The sequence below is a fragment of the Pristiophorus japonicus genome, chromosome 19 (assembly GCF_044704955.1).
Source record: "Pristiophorus japonicus isolate sPriJap1 chromosome 19, sPriJap1.hap1, whole genome shotgun sequence".
NCBI lineage: Eukaryota > Metazoa > Chordata > Chondrichthyes > Pristiophoridae > Pristiophorus > Pristiophorus japonicus.
Genome location: NC_091995.1, coordinates 74,031,274 through 74,048,929, shown reverse-complemented (window position 1 = coordinate 74,048,929; position 17,656 = coordinate 74,031,274). Strand labels below are relative to the sequence as shown.

Sequence of the window (17,656 nt, the reverse complement as noted above, 5' to 3'; positions counted from 1 at the left end):
ATAGCGCCTTTAAAGTAGTAAAACACCCCAAGATGCTTCACAGCAGTGTTTTAAGACCAAACAAATAAACTTGACACCGAGCCACACAAGAAGAAATGAGGGCAGGTGACCAAAAGCTTGGTCAAAGATGTAGGTTTTAAGGAGCGTCTTAAAGGAGGTAGCGAGGCGGAGAGGTTTAGGGAGGGAGTTCCAGCACTTGGGGCCCAGGTAGCTGAAAGCACGGCCAACTATGGATGAGCTCAGGAGGGCAGAATTAGAGGAGCGCAGATATCTCGGGGGGGGGGGGGGGGGGGGGGGTTGTGGGACTGGAGGAGATTACAGAGATAGGGAGGGGTGAGGCCATGGAGGGATTTGTAAACAAGAATTTTGAAATCGGGGCGTTGCTTAACCGGGAGCCAGTGTAGGTCAGCGAGCACAGGACTCGGTGCGAGTTAGGACACGGGCTGCTGAGTTTTAGATCACCTCTAGTTTACGCAGGGTAGAATGTGCAAATGGTGCGGTTTTAAAAACAAGGTACCACACAAGATTACCCACGAAGATCAAAGGGGTATGAAATTGGGGGAGGATAGCAAGCTGGTTGGTAGGAAGGGAGAATACAGAGAGTGGGAGTTAACGGCGAACTTTCAGAGTGGTCAGAAGTAGGTGGCAGTGTCCCACAGTGTTCTCATCCGAGGCATGCAGCTCCAGGGAGCAGCTCAAGCTGGTGCAGGAGAGCAGCGGAGTGATGTCAGCAAGGTCCAGGTCGGTGATTGGTGCGTGGGCAGGTACAGCAGGAGTGGGGAGGTCGGGGCGAAGGAGCTGTGAGAGACTGTGGAGGGATGTGATCAGGGCCTAGGGGCAGCACGGGCCAGCCCACACTGCGATATATGTGTGCGCACTAGGTCCATGCAGCAGAGCATAAGAACCTAAGAATTAGGAACAGGAGTAGGCCATCTAGCCCCTCGAGCCTGCTCCGCCATTCAACAAGATCATGGCTGATCTGGCCGTGGACTCAGCTCCACTTACCCGCCCGCTCCCCGTAACCCTTAATTCCCTTATTGGTTAAAAATCTATCTATCTGTGACTTGAATACATTCAATGAGCTAGCCTCAACTGCTTCCCTGGGCAGAGAATTCCACAGATTCACAACCCTCTGGGAGAAGAAATTCCTTCTCAACTCGGTTTTAAATTGGCTCCCCCGTATTTTGAGGATGTGCCCCCTGGTTCTAGTCTCCCTGACCAGTGGAAACAACCTCTCTGCCTCTATCTTGTCTATCCCTTTCATTATTTTAAATGTTTCTATAAGATCACCCCTCATCCTTCTGAACTCCAACGAGTAAAGACCCAGTCTACTCAATCTATCATCACAAGGCAACCCCCTCATCTCCGGAATCAGCCTAGTGAATCGTCTCTGTACCCCCTCCAAAGCTAGTATATCCTTCCTTAAGTAAGGTGACCAAAACTGCATGCAATACTCCAGGTGTGGCCTCAATACCCTGTACAGTTGCAGAAGGACCTCCCTGCTTTTGTACTCCATCCCTCTCACAATGAAGGCCAACATTCCATTCGCCTTCCTGATTACCTGCTGCACCGCAAACTAACTGGTCATCTTGGATAACCCTTGCCACTGGGTTACCCCAAGACCTAGCTCTGTCAAGCCCGTGTGGTGGCTGGTGTGCAGCAGTCACCCCAACCCCCACAGGCATCTTCCAACCTCGAGGATGTAGTTCGGGTTCTTCTTTCGAAATGCCTGTGAACTCATCCTTTTTTTTTGGCGTGGAAGCAAGTCATCCTCGTTTCGAGCGACAGCCTATAATGGTGGATCCGAGGCGATCTCTGTCCACTGTGCATATCAATGGTTCGGATATCAGTCTAGAGGGAGTGGTGTTGAAATTTACAGCTGATACCAAAATAGCAGAAACAGATCATTCTTGAGAAATGAGGAGGAAGCTGAAAATAGATGGTGGTAAGATAATCGCTTAGCCAGCAGCAGATAGAATTCAATGTCAGTAAGTGTGAGGTGATAATGTTCTGGTAAAAAAATATCAGCAATAATTATACTCAGAATGGAAGCAGGCTCGATGCTGTGTAACAGCAGGAGCGATTCTATGGGGGGGGGGGGGGGGAAACAGGTACATAGGACATTAAAGGCAGCGCCTCAGGTAGATAGAGAAATAATGGAATTTGAGATTTTATTTCAAGAGGTACCAACTATAAAAGTGAAGAGCCCATATAAAACTTTACTGAGACCTCAGTGAGGGTACTGTGTGCAGTGCTCCCTCAGAGAGGCCACAAAGCAGATGCATTACAATACTCCTTAGTATGAGGAAACACAAAGAACAAACTCGAAGAATTGGGTCTTTTTTCTCTCGAGAACGCCAGAGATTACGGGGCGATATGTTACAAGTGTTTAACATTCTGGGAGGATGAGACAGGGGAGACGGAAGGCAGAATCTTTCCAGGTCGAGAAATCCGTCTCGAGCGGTGGGGCAAAACGTTATACACAGCGCCAGAGATTCAGCTCCACTGACGGCAAGAACAAGGCGCCACAGATACATGGTCAAATGCGAGAGGTTTAACACAGCGAGCAGGAGGGACAGAGGGTGGTGGGATGTAGAAATCAGTTCCAGCGTCAGTGCTTGAGGCAGAGACAATGTCAAAATTGGGGGTCAGATTGGAGAGGCAGCTGAAGGAAAAGGTGAAGGTGAAGGTGAACGGGTAAAGGTAATGAGGATTATTTGCTCGAGTGGAGGTAAATGTTGGCACGGACTGGTTGGGGCTCATTATGGGATTGGGGAGAGTAGGGGGAACGGGATTGGGCGGAGCGGAGGGAACAGGATTGGGGGGAGTGGAGGGAACAGGATTGGGGGAGTGGAGGGAATGGGATTGGGCGGAGCGAAGGGAACGGGATTGGGGGGGGCAGGGGGAACGAGATTGGGCGGAGCAGAGGGAACGGGATTGGGAGGAGTACGGGGAACGGGATTGGGAGGAGTACAGGGAACGGGATTGGGGTTTATGTGGAGCTGACTCAGGGAAGAGTTGCTGTAATTCCACGAGTCTATAATCTGTGGCCTGACCAATCCCAGTGGCTCCTTACAGGAGGCAACAAATCCCGAAAATTCAACCTCAGTATTTGCGACACAGATGTCAGGGGGAGGGGCAAGATCCTCGGTCAATAGTTTCAGGTTTCAGTGAAAATGTTGATGATTAAAAGGTAGGAACTCCCTTCTTGCCCTCTGATGTGTGACACAATGAGTGACTGGAGGAATTTCCCTCCTCTCAGTGACAGGAAATTGCAGGATTCACCGACAAACCCACAAATTCTCCGACAACACAAAATTAATCAACTGTACGTCAACTGGCCCGAAACGGCTGGGACCTGGTTTCCGTCAACTGAGCAAAATCAATCCAATTCAGGCATCGACGATGGCGACAGTCGCTGGCTGCACTCCAACAGCACGGCTGACTGTGATAACAAGGTGAAGTGTCTTGTCACTGTCTGGCTCCGAGGAGGAAGCCAGTATCCTTTCACCCCCTCCCTACTCAGGAACTGCTCGATATCCTGCCCGCCGGCCCTCCCCACACTCAGCCATCATTTACTCCCGCCCTCTGTGACTTTGTGCAATGGGTTAGTATTTATTCCCTGGTTTCTCTTGCTCTCCCCACCCCCAAGTTTATAGCTGTGACCTCATTAACCCTCGCTCGGTACCAAGAACTGGGTTCGCCAGCAATTCCTCGCTCCTTGAAGGGATACTCCCAAGATGAGGCCTACTACATTAAGATCCTGCGTCCATTCAAACCGAAAAGAACACTTCTTTTAAAATAAACCTAAAGTTACGACATATAAATGGTAGAGGGGATTAGAGCAGGCGCCAATCGGGAGGGATCCGTGCACCAACATACTCCACACAAACTACATTTAATCAATTCGCCGTTCTAACCAAATCTAACAAGCACACTACATCGTGTCGGCTGTGGCTCAGCAGGTAGCACTCTCACCTCCAAGTCGGAAGGTTGTGGGTTCAAGTCCCACTCCAGGGACTTGAGCACAAAAATCTAGGCTAACTCTCCCAGTGCAGTACTGAGGGAGTGCTGCAGTGTCGGAGGTGCCGTCTTTCAGATGAGACGTTAAACCGAGGCCCTGTCTGTTCCCTCAGGGGGATGTAAAAGATCCCATGGCACTATTTTGATGAAGAGCAGGGGAGTTATCCCCAGTGTCCTGGCCAATATTTTTCCCTGACCCAACATCTCAAACAGATTATCTGCTCATTATTGTTATGTATGTAACTATGTAATACTTGCCACCAGAGGGCGCGACTGTTGGAGTCCTAATGGTCACCTGCACACACGTGCAGGGCCAGTATAAAAGTTTGGTTGCTATGTTGTTTAGGCATTCTGGAGTTGTAATAAAGAAGACTAAGGTCACACCAAGTTTAGCTCACAGTATTCAGCCTCGTGGAGTTATTCTATACACAACTGGCGACGAGTAACAGAATACGAACCTTCACACAACCATGACTGCCGTTGGAATATTAGAGAGATGATAGACGGTCGAGGGTGATGATTGGGAAGCCTTCATCGAGCGTCTCGACCAGTACTTCATGGCCAACGAGCTGGGGGGAAGACACTAACGCGGCCAAGTGCAGGGCGGTTCTCCTCACCGCCTGTGGGCCTAAAATATACGGCCTCATCAAGAATCTGCTCTCACCGACAAAACCAATGGGGAAGGAATATACAGAGTAGTGCTCGCTGGTTCGGGACCACCTCAATCTGAAGGAGGGTATCCTCATGGCCAGATATTGTTTTTACACACACCATCGCTCCGGGGCCCAGGACGTGGCGGATTATGTCGCCGACCTGAGACACCTCGTGGGACCGTGCGATTTTGGAGCTGCGTTGAGGCAAATGCTGCGGGACTTTTTCGTGCTGGGCATCAGCCACGAGGTCATTCTTCGAAAGCTGCTGGCTCCAAAAACCCTAGACCTGAGCAGGGCCATCGCGATTGCCCAGGTTTGCATGGCCACGGACGATAACACCAAACAGATATCTTCTCAACATCGAAGCTCACCAGCAAGAAATGTGCATAAAAGGAGGTCGCTAGCAGGCCGAACTGCATATGGCAGGGCCTATACGTCTGTGGCTCCAAGACCTGTGGTGACTCAGAGTCCGCCATCGGGGGTGAATGTGAATCCATTAGCACCGTGTTGGCGCTGCGGGGGTAATCATCGAGCCCATCAATGTCGATTCAAGCACTACGTGTGCAAAGGCTGCACAACGATGGGGCACCTCCAGCGAATGTGCAAACGTGCTGCGACATACCACGTGGCAGAGGATGCTCGATCCGGCGCGGATCACGCAGCACAAGCAACTCAACCCGAGGAAGAAATGTATGGGGTACGTACCTTCACCACCAAGGGCCCTCCTATAATGCTGAAAGTCAAATTAAATGGGGAGTTCCAGTATCCATGGAGTTGGACACGGGTGCGAGTCAGTCAATAATGAGCCAGAAGGCTTTCGAAAAACTTTGGGGCAATAAAGCACAAAGGCCCAAACTGAGCCCGATTAATGCAAAGCTGCGTACCTTCACCAAAGAGCTCATACCAGTCATTGGAAGTGCGGCAGTGAAGGTATCGTATGATGGAGCTGTGCATGACCTATCATTGTGGATTGTTCCAGGCAATGGCCCAACGCTGTTCGGCAGAAGCTGTCTAGAAAAGATTGGATAGAATTGGAACGGCTTCAAAGCACTATCTTCAGTGGATGATGCCTCGTGTGCTCAAGTGCTGAGCAAGTTTCCATCGCTATTCGAACCAGGCATCGGCAACTTCACAGGTGCCAAGGTACAGATCCATCTGGGCCCGATGCACGGCCTGTCCATCACAAGGCTCGGGTGGTTCCGTACATGATGAGGGAGAAAGTCGAGATCGAACTGGACAGACTCCAACGCGAAGGAATCATATCGCCAGTCAAGTTCAACGAGTGGGCCAGTCCAATTGTTCTGGTGTTGAAAAACGATGGCACGGTCAGAATCTGTGGAGACTACAAGGTAACGATTAACTAAGTCTCACTATAGGACCAGTACCCGCTGCCCAAGGCAACGTTAGTCGGGGGGGAAGTCGTTCACCAAGTTGGACCTAACCTCCGTCCACATGACACAGGAGCTGGCTGAATCTTCGAAAAGACTGAAGTGCATCAACACACACAAAGGGCTTTTTATATGCCACAGGTGCCCTTTCGGGTTTCGCTTGGCAGAGAAACATGGAGTTTGTTGAAATCTGTTCCGCGCATCGTTGTGTTTCAAGATGACACCCTGATCACTGGTCGTGACACCACTGAACATCTACACAACCTGGAAGAGGTTCTAAGTCGCCTAGACAGAGTGGGACTCAGGCTGAAACGCTCCGTGAGTTTTCCTGGCGCCAGAAGTCGAATTTTTGGGGAGAAAGATTGCAGCAGACGGCCTCAGCTCCACGGACTCTGTCATGGGTTACAATGAAAGTTGAATACATGTATAAGCTGACTAAGTTGTACACCTTGAGAACATTGACCACAAGGGGGTGAACTTGTGGGAGACACTCCTAACCTGGACTTTCAGGTATAAAAGGGGAAGCTCCACCCACCTTCATCATTTGAGGTCTTGGTAATAAAGGTAACTGGTCACAGAGTGACCTTCTCTCAAGTATGGGCCTCATGTGCATTTATACTGTACATATCAGACTCAAAGACATCAAAAATGCACCCAGACCACAGAATATGACGGAGCTGCGTTCGTTCCTGGGACTCCTCAACTATTTCAGTAACTTTCTACCTGGGTTGAGCACGTTGTTAGAGCCTTTACACATGTTGCTACATAAGGGTGATGACTGGGTTTGGGGCAAATCTCAAAACACAGCCTTTGAGAAGGCCAGGAACCTGCTTTGTTCAAATAAGTTACTTGTACACGATGACCCATGTATACGTTTAGTGCTCGCTTGTGACGCCTCATCGTACGGGGTCGGCTGTGTGTTACAGCAAGCCAATGTATCGGACAACCGGCAACCGGTTGCATACGCGTCTAGAAGTCTGTCTAAGGCTAAGAGAGCCTACAGTATGGTCGAGAAAGAGGTGTTAGCATGTGTATATGGGGTTAAGAAAATGCACCAATACTTATTTGGACTTTGGTTTGAGCTTGAAACTGACTACAAGCTGCTCATTTCGCTGTTTTCAGAAAGCAAAGGTATAAACACCAATGCTTCGTCCCGCATCCAAAGAAGTGCACTCACATTATCCGCTTATGACTATGTTATCCGCCACAGACCAGGCACTGAAAACTGTGCCGATGCTCTCAGCCGGCTACCATTACCCACCACTGGGGTTGAAATGGCACAGCCCACAGACTTGCTAGTGGTCATGGATGCATTTGAGCGAGAGGGGGTCACCCACCTAGACCAGCCAGGATCCTGTGCTATCAGTACTAAAGAGTTGCGTCCTAAATGGGAACCAGTCGGCCGTTCCCGGGGAAATGCAAGATGAAATTAAGCCGTTTCACGACGCAAAGATGAAATGTCCATCCAGTCGGGTTATCTCTTAATCACGTGGTTTTGTCAAAAAAAGGGAAATGTTTATACACGACCTACATTAATCAATCATTAAGGATGAAATGGCGGCCCATTTGGAGAGCAGTGACAGGATCGGACCGAGTCAGCGTGGATTTATGAAAGGGAAATCATGCTTGACGAATCTTCTGGAGTTTTTTTTTTTGAGGGTGTGGCTGGTAAGGTGGGACAGGGGAGAACCAGTGGATGTGGTGTATTTGGACTTTCAAAAGGCTTTTGACAAGGTCCCGCACAAGAGATTGGTGTACAAAATCAAAGCACATGGTATTGAGGGTGGTGTACTGGCATGGATAGAGAGCTGGTTGGCAGACAGGAAGCAGAGAGTCGGGATAAACGGGCCCTTTTCGGAATGGCGGGCAGTTACTAGTGGGATGCCTCAGGGCTCAGTGCTGGGACCCCAGCTCTTTACAATGTACATTGGCGATTTGGATGCAGGAATGGAGTGTGGTACCTCCAAGTTTGCAGATGACACTAAGCTGGGTGGCGGTGTGAGCTGTGAGGAGGACGCTGAGAGGCTGCAGGGTGACTTGGACAGGTTAGGTGGGTGGGCAGGTGCATGGCAGATGCAGTGTAATGTGGATAAATGTGAGGTTGTCCATTTTGGGGGCAGGAGCACGAAGGCAGAATATTGTCTGGATGGCGGCAGACTAGAAGAGGGGGAGGTGCAACGGGACCTGGGTGTCGTGGTTCATCAGTCACTGAAAATGGGCACACAGGTACAGCAGGCGGTAAAGAAGGCAAGTGGTGTGTTGGCCTTCATGGCTGGGGGATTTGAATATAGGAGCAGGGAGGTCTTGCTGCAGTTGTACAGGGCCTTGGTGAAGCCTCACCTGGAATATTGTGTTCAGTTTTGGTCTCCTAGTCTGAGGAAGGACGTTCTTGCTATTGAGGGAGTGAAGCGAAGGTTCACCAGACTGATTCCAGGAATGGCTGGACTGTCATATGAGGAGAGACTGGATCAACTGGGCCTTTATTCACTGGCGTTTGGAGGGATGAGGGGGGATCTCAGGGAAACATATAGGATTCTGGCGGGCCTGGGCAGGTTAGATGCGGGAAGAATGTTCCCAATGTTGGGGAAGACCAGAACCAGGGGACACAGTCTTAGGATAAGGAGTTGGCCATTTAGGACTGAGATGAGGAGAAACTTCTTCACTCAGAGTTGACGACCTGTGAAATTCCCTGCCGCAGAGAGTTGTTGATGCCAGTTCATTGGATATATTCAAGAGGGAGTTAGATATAGCCCTTACGGTTAAGGGGATCAAGGGATAAGGAGAGAAAGCAGAAAAGTGATACTGAAGGAATGATCTTATTGAATGGCAGTGCAGGCTTGAAAGGCCGAATGGCCTACTCCTGCACCTATTTTCTATGTTTCTATGTTTACATAGTACCCACCCAGGCATTGTCATGATGAAGGAGAAGGCAATTGCCAGGTCACATGTTTGGTGGCCCGGCATTGACTCGGACTTGGAGTCATGCGTGCATCAGTGCAACACTTGCTCACAACTGAGCAATGCATCAAAGGAGGCTCCACTGAGTCTGTGGTCATGGCCCTCCAAACCGTGGTCCAGGATCCACGTAGATTTTGCCGGCCCCTTTCCAAATGGATTGACTGCGTAATCACGTCATCCAGCACATCCACAGCCACCATTGAAAGCCTCCGGGCCATGTTCGCCACTCATGGCTTGTCCGACGTCCTTGTCAGAGACAATGGACCGTGCTTCACCAGCTCGGAATCCAACGAGTTTATGACCCGCAATGGCATCAAGCATGTCAGGTCTGCTCCGTTTAAGCCATCATCTAACAGTCAAGCGGAGCGGGCAGTCCAAACAATCAAGCAGAGCATGAAACGCGTGACGGAGGCTCCCTGCAGACCCGCTTGTCTCGCATTCTGCTCAGTTACCGGACGCGAGCCCACTCGCTCACCGGGGTACCCCCGGCAGAATTGTTAATGAAGAGAGCCCTCAAAACCAGGCTGTCCCTAGTCCACCCAGATCTTAATGATCACGTGGAAACCCGGCGACACCGGCAGAACATGTACCACGATCGTGCGGCTGTTTCACGTGACACTGATGTTAACGACCCTGTGTTTGTCCTGAATTACGGTCATGGTCCCAAGTGTGTTGCTGGCGCTGCTTTGACCAAGGAAGGGAATAGGGTGTTTATAATCAAACTGTTAAATGGAAAACGTGCAGAAAGCATTTAGATCAGACTAAATTGCGATTTACTGACAACCAGGAACGACTTGAAGAGCACATCACCATCGACGATCCACCAACACACACCCAACCAGCAACCGACCTCGCTGTCAATCACGAGGATGAACCCACCGTTCCTGAGAGTCTGGTCAGACCAGCCGCGGTGCAGTGCAGCAATGGTGCACCAACTCTCACACGCCAGGGTTTGAACTTGGACAATCAACCAGGGAGCGAAGGTCTCCAGATTGCCTCAACTTGTAAATAACGTGTACCGAAGACTTTTGGGGGGGGGGGGGGGGGGGGGGGGGAGTGATGTTATGTATGTAACTATGTAATACTTGCCACCAGAGGGCGCGACTGTTGGAGTCCTCATGGTCACCTGCACACACGTGCAGGGCCAGTATAAAAGGCTGGCTGCCATGTTGTTTAGGCACTCTGGAGTTGTAATAAAGATGACTATGCTCACAGTACTCAGCCTCGTGGAGTTATTCTAGACACAACAATTATCACATTGCTGTTTGTGGGAGCTTGCTGTTCGCAGATTGGCTACTGTGTTTCCTACATTACAACAGTGACTACACCACAAAACTAGTTCATTGGCTGTAAAGCACTTTGGGACATTCTGAGGTCCTTAAAAAATGCTATCTAAATTAGTCTTTCTATTCATTATCAGTGCCAACAGGCCTCTCTCTCTCCCCCGCCCCCCTCCCTCCTCCCCAAACAGGCCTGACTCTCTCTCTCTCTCTCTCTCTCTCTCTCTCCCCCCACTCCAACAGGCCTGCCTTTCTCTCTCTCTCTTCTCCCCCCCACAACAGGCCTGCCTCTTTCCATTTATTCCGGCCTTATCTTCACTACGGACATAACTCCTGATTTAAAAAAGGAAGGTAGCTCACTGCACACTGTTCTGTGGGGGAAAAAGTTGGTGGAATTCTCAGAGATCTCTCCGTTAACTCAGAGAAAGGGCCGTTTACACTACGTCCCCGCGCCGGAGTTAGGCCAGACGGTTGGGAGAATCCTCGTTGAATTTCCAGGCGAAAGGCAGTAACAATGTTGGCTGTACCGAGGGAGAGGTGACCCACAAGATGCCGTTAACAGTAACAGTTCACACAATGCTTTAATACTGCGCCCCAAGCTGGCGAGGGCCAAGAAAGTTTATCGCGGGAAATCCGTGGGAAGGGGAAAGGCCGGTAACCAAATAAACAACATCCTGCCATGCGCTCTAACCTGGCTTTTGAAGGTGGGGTTTTCAGCCACGTGTTCCTCCTCAACATCAGCATGTGGAAAAGAACAAAAACAGGACAGGCATTAGAAAACGTTTTAATAAAACTAAGACCCATTTTAACATCTCATCAACTGCCATTCAATCCAGGACTGAATTATGTGCTTCTGGGTAACACACACCCTCGCCAACCGAGATCCCAATCTCTGTATTCAGAATTACACCCCATTCCCATTCACTCCCACTCCCACTCCCCATTCACTCCCACCCCCCCGTTCCCATTCACTCCCCATTCACTTCCGCCCCCCCGTTTCCATTCACTCCCCATTCCCATTCACTCCCACTCCCCATTCCCATTCACTCCCACTCCCCACTCACTCCCACTCCCCACCATTCACTCCCGTTCCCATTCACTCCAGTTACCCATTCCCATTCACTCCCGCTCCCCATTCCCATTCACTCCTGTTGAAGGTCGGAGTTCCACAATTTGACTTAGTGACCCCTGGCCGGGAAGGGAGAAAACAACCATCCCCAATCCAGACTCCTATCCGGCAACAGTGAGTGAGATGGGTTGTGGTTAAGGATGGAGTCGTGCTTGGCTGTGATACACAGTCAGTGCTGCACACTTTCAGAGAGCTGCCTGAAGCTGTCTCTTTAAAACTCAGCACAGAAATGCATGCAAACTTATTTTAGACCAGATCTAGGGGCCATAAGTATGAGATAGTCACTAATAAATTCTAAGAAACATACAAAATTCTTATAGGGCAGGATAAATGGATGTTGGATGTTTCCCCTGATTGGGGAATCTAGAACCAGGGGTTAGAATAAGGGGTTGGCCATGTAGGACAGAGATGAGGAGAAACCTCTTCACTCAGAGGGTGGTGAATCTTTGGAATTCTCTACCCCAGAGGGTTGTGGAGGCTCAGTCTTTGAGTATATTCAAGGCTGGGATTGATAGATTTTTGAATATTAAAGGAATCGAGGGATATGGGGATAGTGCAAGGAAATGGAGTTGAGGTCGAAGGTCAACCATGATCTCATTGGATGGCGGAGCAGGCTCGAGGGGCCGAGTGGCCTACTCCTGCTCCTATTCCTTCTGTTCTTAAATCCAATAGGGAATTCAAGGGAAACTTCTTTACCCAAAGAGTGGTTAGAATGTGGAACTTGCTACCACAAGGAGTAGTTGGGGTGGATGGCCTAGATCAAGGGGGAACTAGATAAGTAGACGAGGGAGAGAGGAACAGAAGGATGTGTTGATGGGGTGGGATGAAGAGGGGTGGGAGGAAGCTGGTGTGGAGCATAGACATCAACACGGACCCTGCTGGGCTGAATGGCCTGGTCCTGTGTGTACATTCTGTGCAACTTACTTTGTCACATCTGGTGCAGTGGTCGGACGGACATTCTTTCGAAGCGCCTCGATCCAGTTCCTCCGAATCCCGGAAGTCATTGCAGACAGGGTGTAAACTGACTCTTTCGTCTGGAAGACAGAAGCACGTGGTATATAAAGGGACGGTGGTGACTTGGACACGAAAACAGCTCAGGGATAGGAGGCAGAGGGTAGTGGTGAACAGATGGATGTCTTCGTGACTGGAAGGACATATTCAGGGAGGGGGGGGGGGGGTCTCCCTGGAGTCAGTATTAGGACCATTGCTTTCCTTGTTGTATTTATAAATGACCTGGCTTGTATATAGGGAGTACAATTTCAAATACAAAACCTGGCACCATAGTAAATAGTGAACAGGACAGTAGAGGACTTCAGGAAGAGGCAGACTGGTGAAACGGGCAGACATGTGGCAGATGCAATTTAATGCAGATAAGTGTGACGTGCACTTTGGGAGAAACAACATGGTGGGGCAGTAGACGCGAAATGGCGCTATTTTGTGGGAGGTGCAAGAGCAGAGGGGCCTGGGGGGGGGTACATAGTCACAAATTCTTGAAGGCGGCGGGGCAAGTTGAGAAGGTGGTTATGAAAGCGTGTGGGGTCCTTGGCTTTGTAAATAGGGGCATGGAATACAAAAGCAAGGAGCATGCTAAACCGTTACTGGTTAGGCCTCAGCTGGAGTCTTGCGTCCAATTCTGGGCACCGCACTTTAGGAAGGATGTCAAGGCCATCGAGCGGGTACAGAGGAGATTTACCAGGCTGAGACCAGGGATGTGGAGAGAATGGAGAAGCTCTCCTTAGAGCAGAGAAGGTTAAGGTGAGTCCTAATAGAGGTGTTCACAATGATCAGGAGTTTTGACAGAGCAAGTCGGGAGAAACAGTTCGGGCAAGTGGGTCAGTGACTAGAGGCCGTAGATTGAAAATAATTGGCAAAAGCACTAGAGGGGTAACAAGGAGAAGTGTCTTCACACACAGGGTTGTTAAGATCTGGATTGGAAAACCTGAAAGGGCGGTGAGTCTGATTGGATTAGGAACCTTCGAAAGGCAATTGGACGTGTACTTGAAGAGGATGAATGTGCAGGGTTATGGGGAAAGGGAAGGGGAGTGGGACTAATTAGGTCGCTCTTTCAAAGAGCCGGAACAGGCACGACGGACTGAATGGCCTCCTTCTGTGCCGTATAATTCTGAATCTCCGCTGCCCTTCACACAGTGGCTAATGGGACGTTTTAATACTGTGCCTGCTACTGTGGCAAAACCCCACTCGCTCTCCTGCCGTGTTTTCGGGCTGTTGGTGGGCGCTGGGCCAATGGCTCAACTGGTTACCTGAGCGAGCGGATTAGCCATGCAAATTGGGAAAGGTTCGAAGCCCAGCCTGCTTCGTGCTGGCTGACCTCACCTGGAGGTGCCCCGACTGGCCTCAGTACCCCAAGTTGCGGGTGTGGGGGTGGGACTATGTATAAAACCACAGTGCACAGCGCTCCCCATTGCCATCCTGCAACTCCTGCTGGTTGTGGCGATGGGTTGAGAAGAGGTTTGTGCTGGACTGTGGGAGCTTGCTGTGCACAGATTGGCCACCACGTTTCCTACATGACAACCTTGACTACACATCAAAGGTACTTCATTGGCTGTAAAGCGCTTTGGGAAATGCTTTTGACCATCCTGAGGCCGTGAGAGGCGTTATATAAATGCAAGTTTTTTTGTTTAAACCTCTTTGACCAAGAGTTTGGTCACCTGTCCTAATCTCTCCTCCTTTGGTTCAGTGTCAAAAGCGCTTTGGGATGTTTTACTACTTTAAAGGCGCTAGATAAATGCAAGTTGTTGTTAGTTGCTTTCCACCTTCACAGCAGCTCCCGGTTATTCCCCTTCCGGTATTTATCCAATTCCCTTTTCAAAGTTACGACTGAATCTGCTTCCACCGCCCTTTCAGATCACAACACGCTGCGTAAAAAAACTCCCTCCTCCCCCCCCTGGTTCTTTCGCCAATGACCTTAAATCGGTGTCCTCTGGTTACCAACCCTCGTGTCACTGGAAACAGTTTCATTGAATCATACGCCACAGAAGGAGGCCATTCGGCCCATCGTGCCTGTGTTGGCCATTTGAAAGAGCGATTCAATTTGTCCCACTCCCCTGCCCTTTCCCCATAGCCCAGCAAATACTTCCCCTTCAAGTATTTATCTAATTCCCTTTTGAAAGTTATTGAAACTACTTCCTCCGCCCTTTCGGCAGTGCATTCCAGATCGTAACTTGCTATGTAACATTTTTTTCCTCATATTCTTTTGCCCATTACTTTATGTCCGTGTCCTCTGGTTACCGACCCTCCTGCCTATCTACTCTGTCAAAATCCCTCATAATTCTGAACACAGCCATTAAATCTCCCCTTAACCTTCTCTGCTCTAACAAGAGCAATCCCAGTCTCTTCACATAACTGAAGACCCTCAGCCCTGGTACCATTCTAGGTTGCGGTGCAGGGGGTGGCGCAGTTGTGTGGGACGGACTGGTTGTGCTGGGTGCTCTTTACCTTTCCGTCATTGTTCATAGGTTTATATGTAACCTTCAGGGCTGCTGACCGAGGACCGTGCGGCTCTTTGTCGGCCGGCGCGGACACGATGGGCCGAAATGGCCTCTTTCTGCGCTGTAAATTTCTATGTTTCTAAATCTCCTCTGCACCCTCTCCAAAGCCTCCCCAAAGCCACTTAACTTCTTGCCTCCTCAGCCGCAATGGTGGATGACGGAATGATCAACTTTGTCAAAGGCAGCAGGGAGGTTCGGGACGGGACAGTGAACAGCGATCTCAGGCACGTCGGATACCATTGGTAACTATGGCAAGAGCTGTCTCACAGCACGGCGGACAGGACACAGACAGTCCGAAGGGAGTGGTGGCGAGGTGGGTGGGTGATGATGTCTTTGAAGAGCTTAGAAAGAGGAGGTTAGAGCTGGCAGGGTAATCAGAGAGACAACAAAGGAGTACGGAAAAAAAAAGTGCGAGACAGACAGGAATAAAGTACGTTTTAAAGGTTTGTTTCCAAACCCTGGGTTAAGTCTCGCTAACAACGTTTATTTGTTTTTATAATTTAATTGGGGATTCTCACTTGTGTTTTCAAGAAAAATGCAGGAAAATGGAAGAGTCATGAAAATTGGGTCAAGTGAGAGCACTTTGGCGTGAAAATGTTTCTATGGGGTATGGCGAGAAAGCAGGAAGGGGGTACTGAAGTTGCATGTTCAGCCATGAACTCATTGAATGGTGGCGCAGGCTAGAAGGGCCGAATGGCCTACTCCTGCACCTATTTTCTATGTTCTATGTTTCTAAAATAAAATGCACTTCCATATATTTAAGGTGGAGGTAGACACCTTGAGTGATAAGGGAGTAAAGGTTATGGGGAGCGGGCAGGGAACTGGAGCTGAGTCAACCATGATCTTATTGAATGGTGGAGCAGGCTCGAGGGGCCAAATGGCCTACTCCTGCTCCTAGTTCTTATGTTCTTATGTCAATCAAATTCCAAAAGGAAATTGGATAAACACTTAAAGGAGGGAAAATGGCAGGGTTGTGGGAAAGAGCGGGGGAGTGGGACTAATTGGATCGTTCTTTCAAAGAGCCGGCACAGGCACGATGGGCCAAATGGCCTCCCTCTGTGCTGTATCATTCTATGATTCAATCGGTGCTTTAACTTGTGTATGTTGCACCCTTACTAGAAACAAGAAGGGCCCAGGATTTCCTGGGAGCAGCGCGGAGAAAACCACTCAGCTCCAAGGAAATTCCGGGCCAGGAACTTTGGCCTCAGGTTGAATGAACTCATTGAACTGTAGAAAACTCCAGCCGCACACTGGAAAGCTGGGGAGGGCCGACTCACGTGGATCTGGAATCCATAGTTCCGTTGCACCTGTAACTCGGTTACATCGTTGCAGCTTCTTAAGTCGATCTCTCCATCCAGGTCATCAGCCTGAGGGGACAGGAGGAAGAATTAGATTAAGTGTTCAACTCCAGAGAACACGTTGAGGCAAGACCTTTTCACCTTATCCACCGGACTCCAAGTCCAATGCAAGACAAGAGAACCACATGCATTTTTCCTTTGCTTTGTAGCAGTGCCCTAGGCCCAACTATCTTCAGATGCTTCATCAATGGCCTTCCTGTCATGTATGTAGACCATGTATACACACTGTATTGTCACATAAGGTGTGCCACCAGAGGGCACTGCGGTGGGAGACCTGAGGGTCACCTGCATAGGTGTGTAGGGCCCAGTTTAAAAGGATGCCCACCATGCTTGTACCTCACTCTGGAGTTACAATAAATGGGACTAAGGTCACAACAGCTCAAGTACAATACTAGGCCTCGTGGAGTCATTCATAAGAGTATTAAAGACACAACACTTCCCTCCATCAGGTCAGAAGTGGGGATGTTCGCTGATGACTGCACAGTGTTCAATTCCACTCACAACTCCTCAGATAATGAAGCAGTCCATGCCTGCATGCAGCAAGACCTGGACGACATTAAGGTTTGGGCTGATAAGTGGCAAGTAACATTCATGCCACACAAGTGCCAGGCAATGACCATCTCCATCAAGAGTCTAACTGCCCCTTGACATTCAACGGCATTACCATCGCCGAAACTCCCACCATCAACATCCTGGGGGTCACCAATGATCAGAAACTTAACTGGACCAGCCACATAAATATTGTGGCAACAAGAGCAGGTCAGAGGCTGGGTATTCTGCGGCGAGTGTCTCACCTCCTGACTCCCCAAAGCCTTTCCAACCATCTACAAGGCACAAGTCAGGAGTGTGGTGGAATACTCTTCACTTGCCTGGATGAGTGCAGCTCCAACAACACTCAAACAGCTCAACATCATCCAGGATAAAGCAGCCCGCTTGATTGGCACCCCATCCACCACCTTCAACATTCACTCCCTCCACCACCGGCGCCCCCTGGCTGCAGTGTGTACCATCTACAAGATGCACTGCAGCAACTCGCCAAGGCTTCTTCACCAGCACCTCACAAACCCGCGATCTCTACCACCTAGAAGGACAAGGACAGCAGGCACAAGGGAACACCACCACCTGCAAGTTCCTCTCCAAGTCACACACCATCCCGACATGGAAATATCTCAGCCGTTCCTTCATCGTCGCTGGGTCAAAATCCTGGAACTCCCTCCCTAACAGCACTGTGGGAGTACCTTAACCACATGGACTGCAGCAGTTCAAGAAGGCTCACTACCACTTTCTGAAGGGCAATTAGAGATGGGCAATGAATGCCAGTCTTGCCAGCGACGCCCACATCCCAGGAACTAATAAAA

At 49.8% G+C, this 17,656-nt stretch overlaps 1 protein-coding gene across 7 annotated transcripts in view; it reads right to left on the bottom strand.

The window, feature by feature from the left end:
• Nucleotides 1-17,656, bottom strand: part of triobpb (TRIO and F-actin binding protein b) — a 162,250-nt gene that overhangs the window by 82,973 nt on the left and 61,621 nt on the right. For 5 of the 7 annotated variants that reach the window (XM_070861613.1, XM_070861614.1, XM_070861612.1 and 2 more), the window contains exons 4-6: nt 16,218-16,307; nt 12,356-12,465; nt 10,994-11,044 (exon numbers count right to left, since the gene is read on the bottom strand). In XM_070861613.1, the coding sequence (XP_070717714.1) occupies nt 10,994-11,044; nt 12,356-12,465; nt 16,218-16,307 (251 nt within the window). The remainder of the gene's footprint in view (nt 1-10,993; nt 11,045-12,355; nt 12,466-16,217; nt 16,308-17,656) is intronic. The other 2 variants (XM_070861617.1, XM_070861618.1) reach the window with 2 other exon arrangements.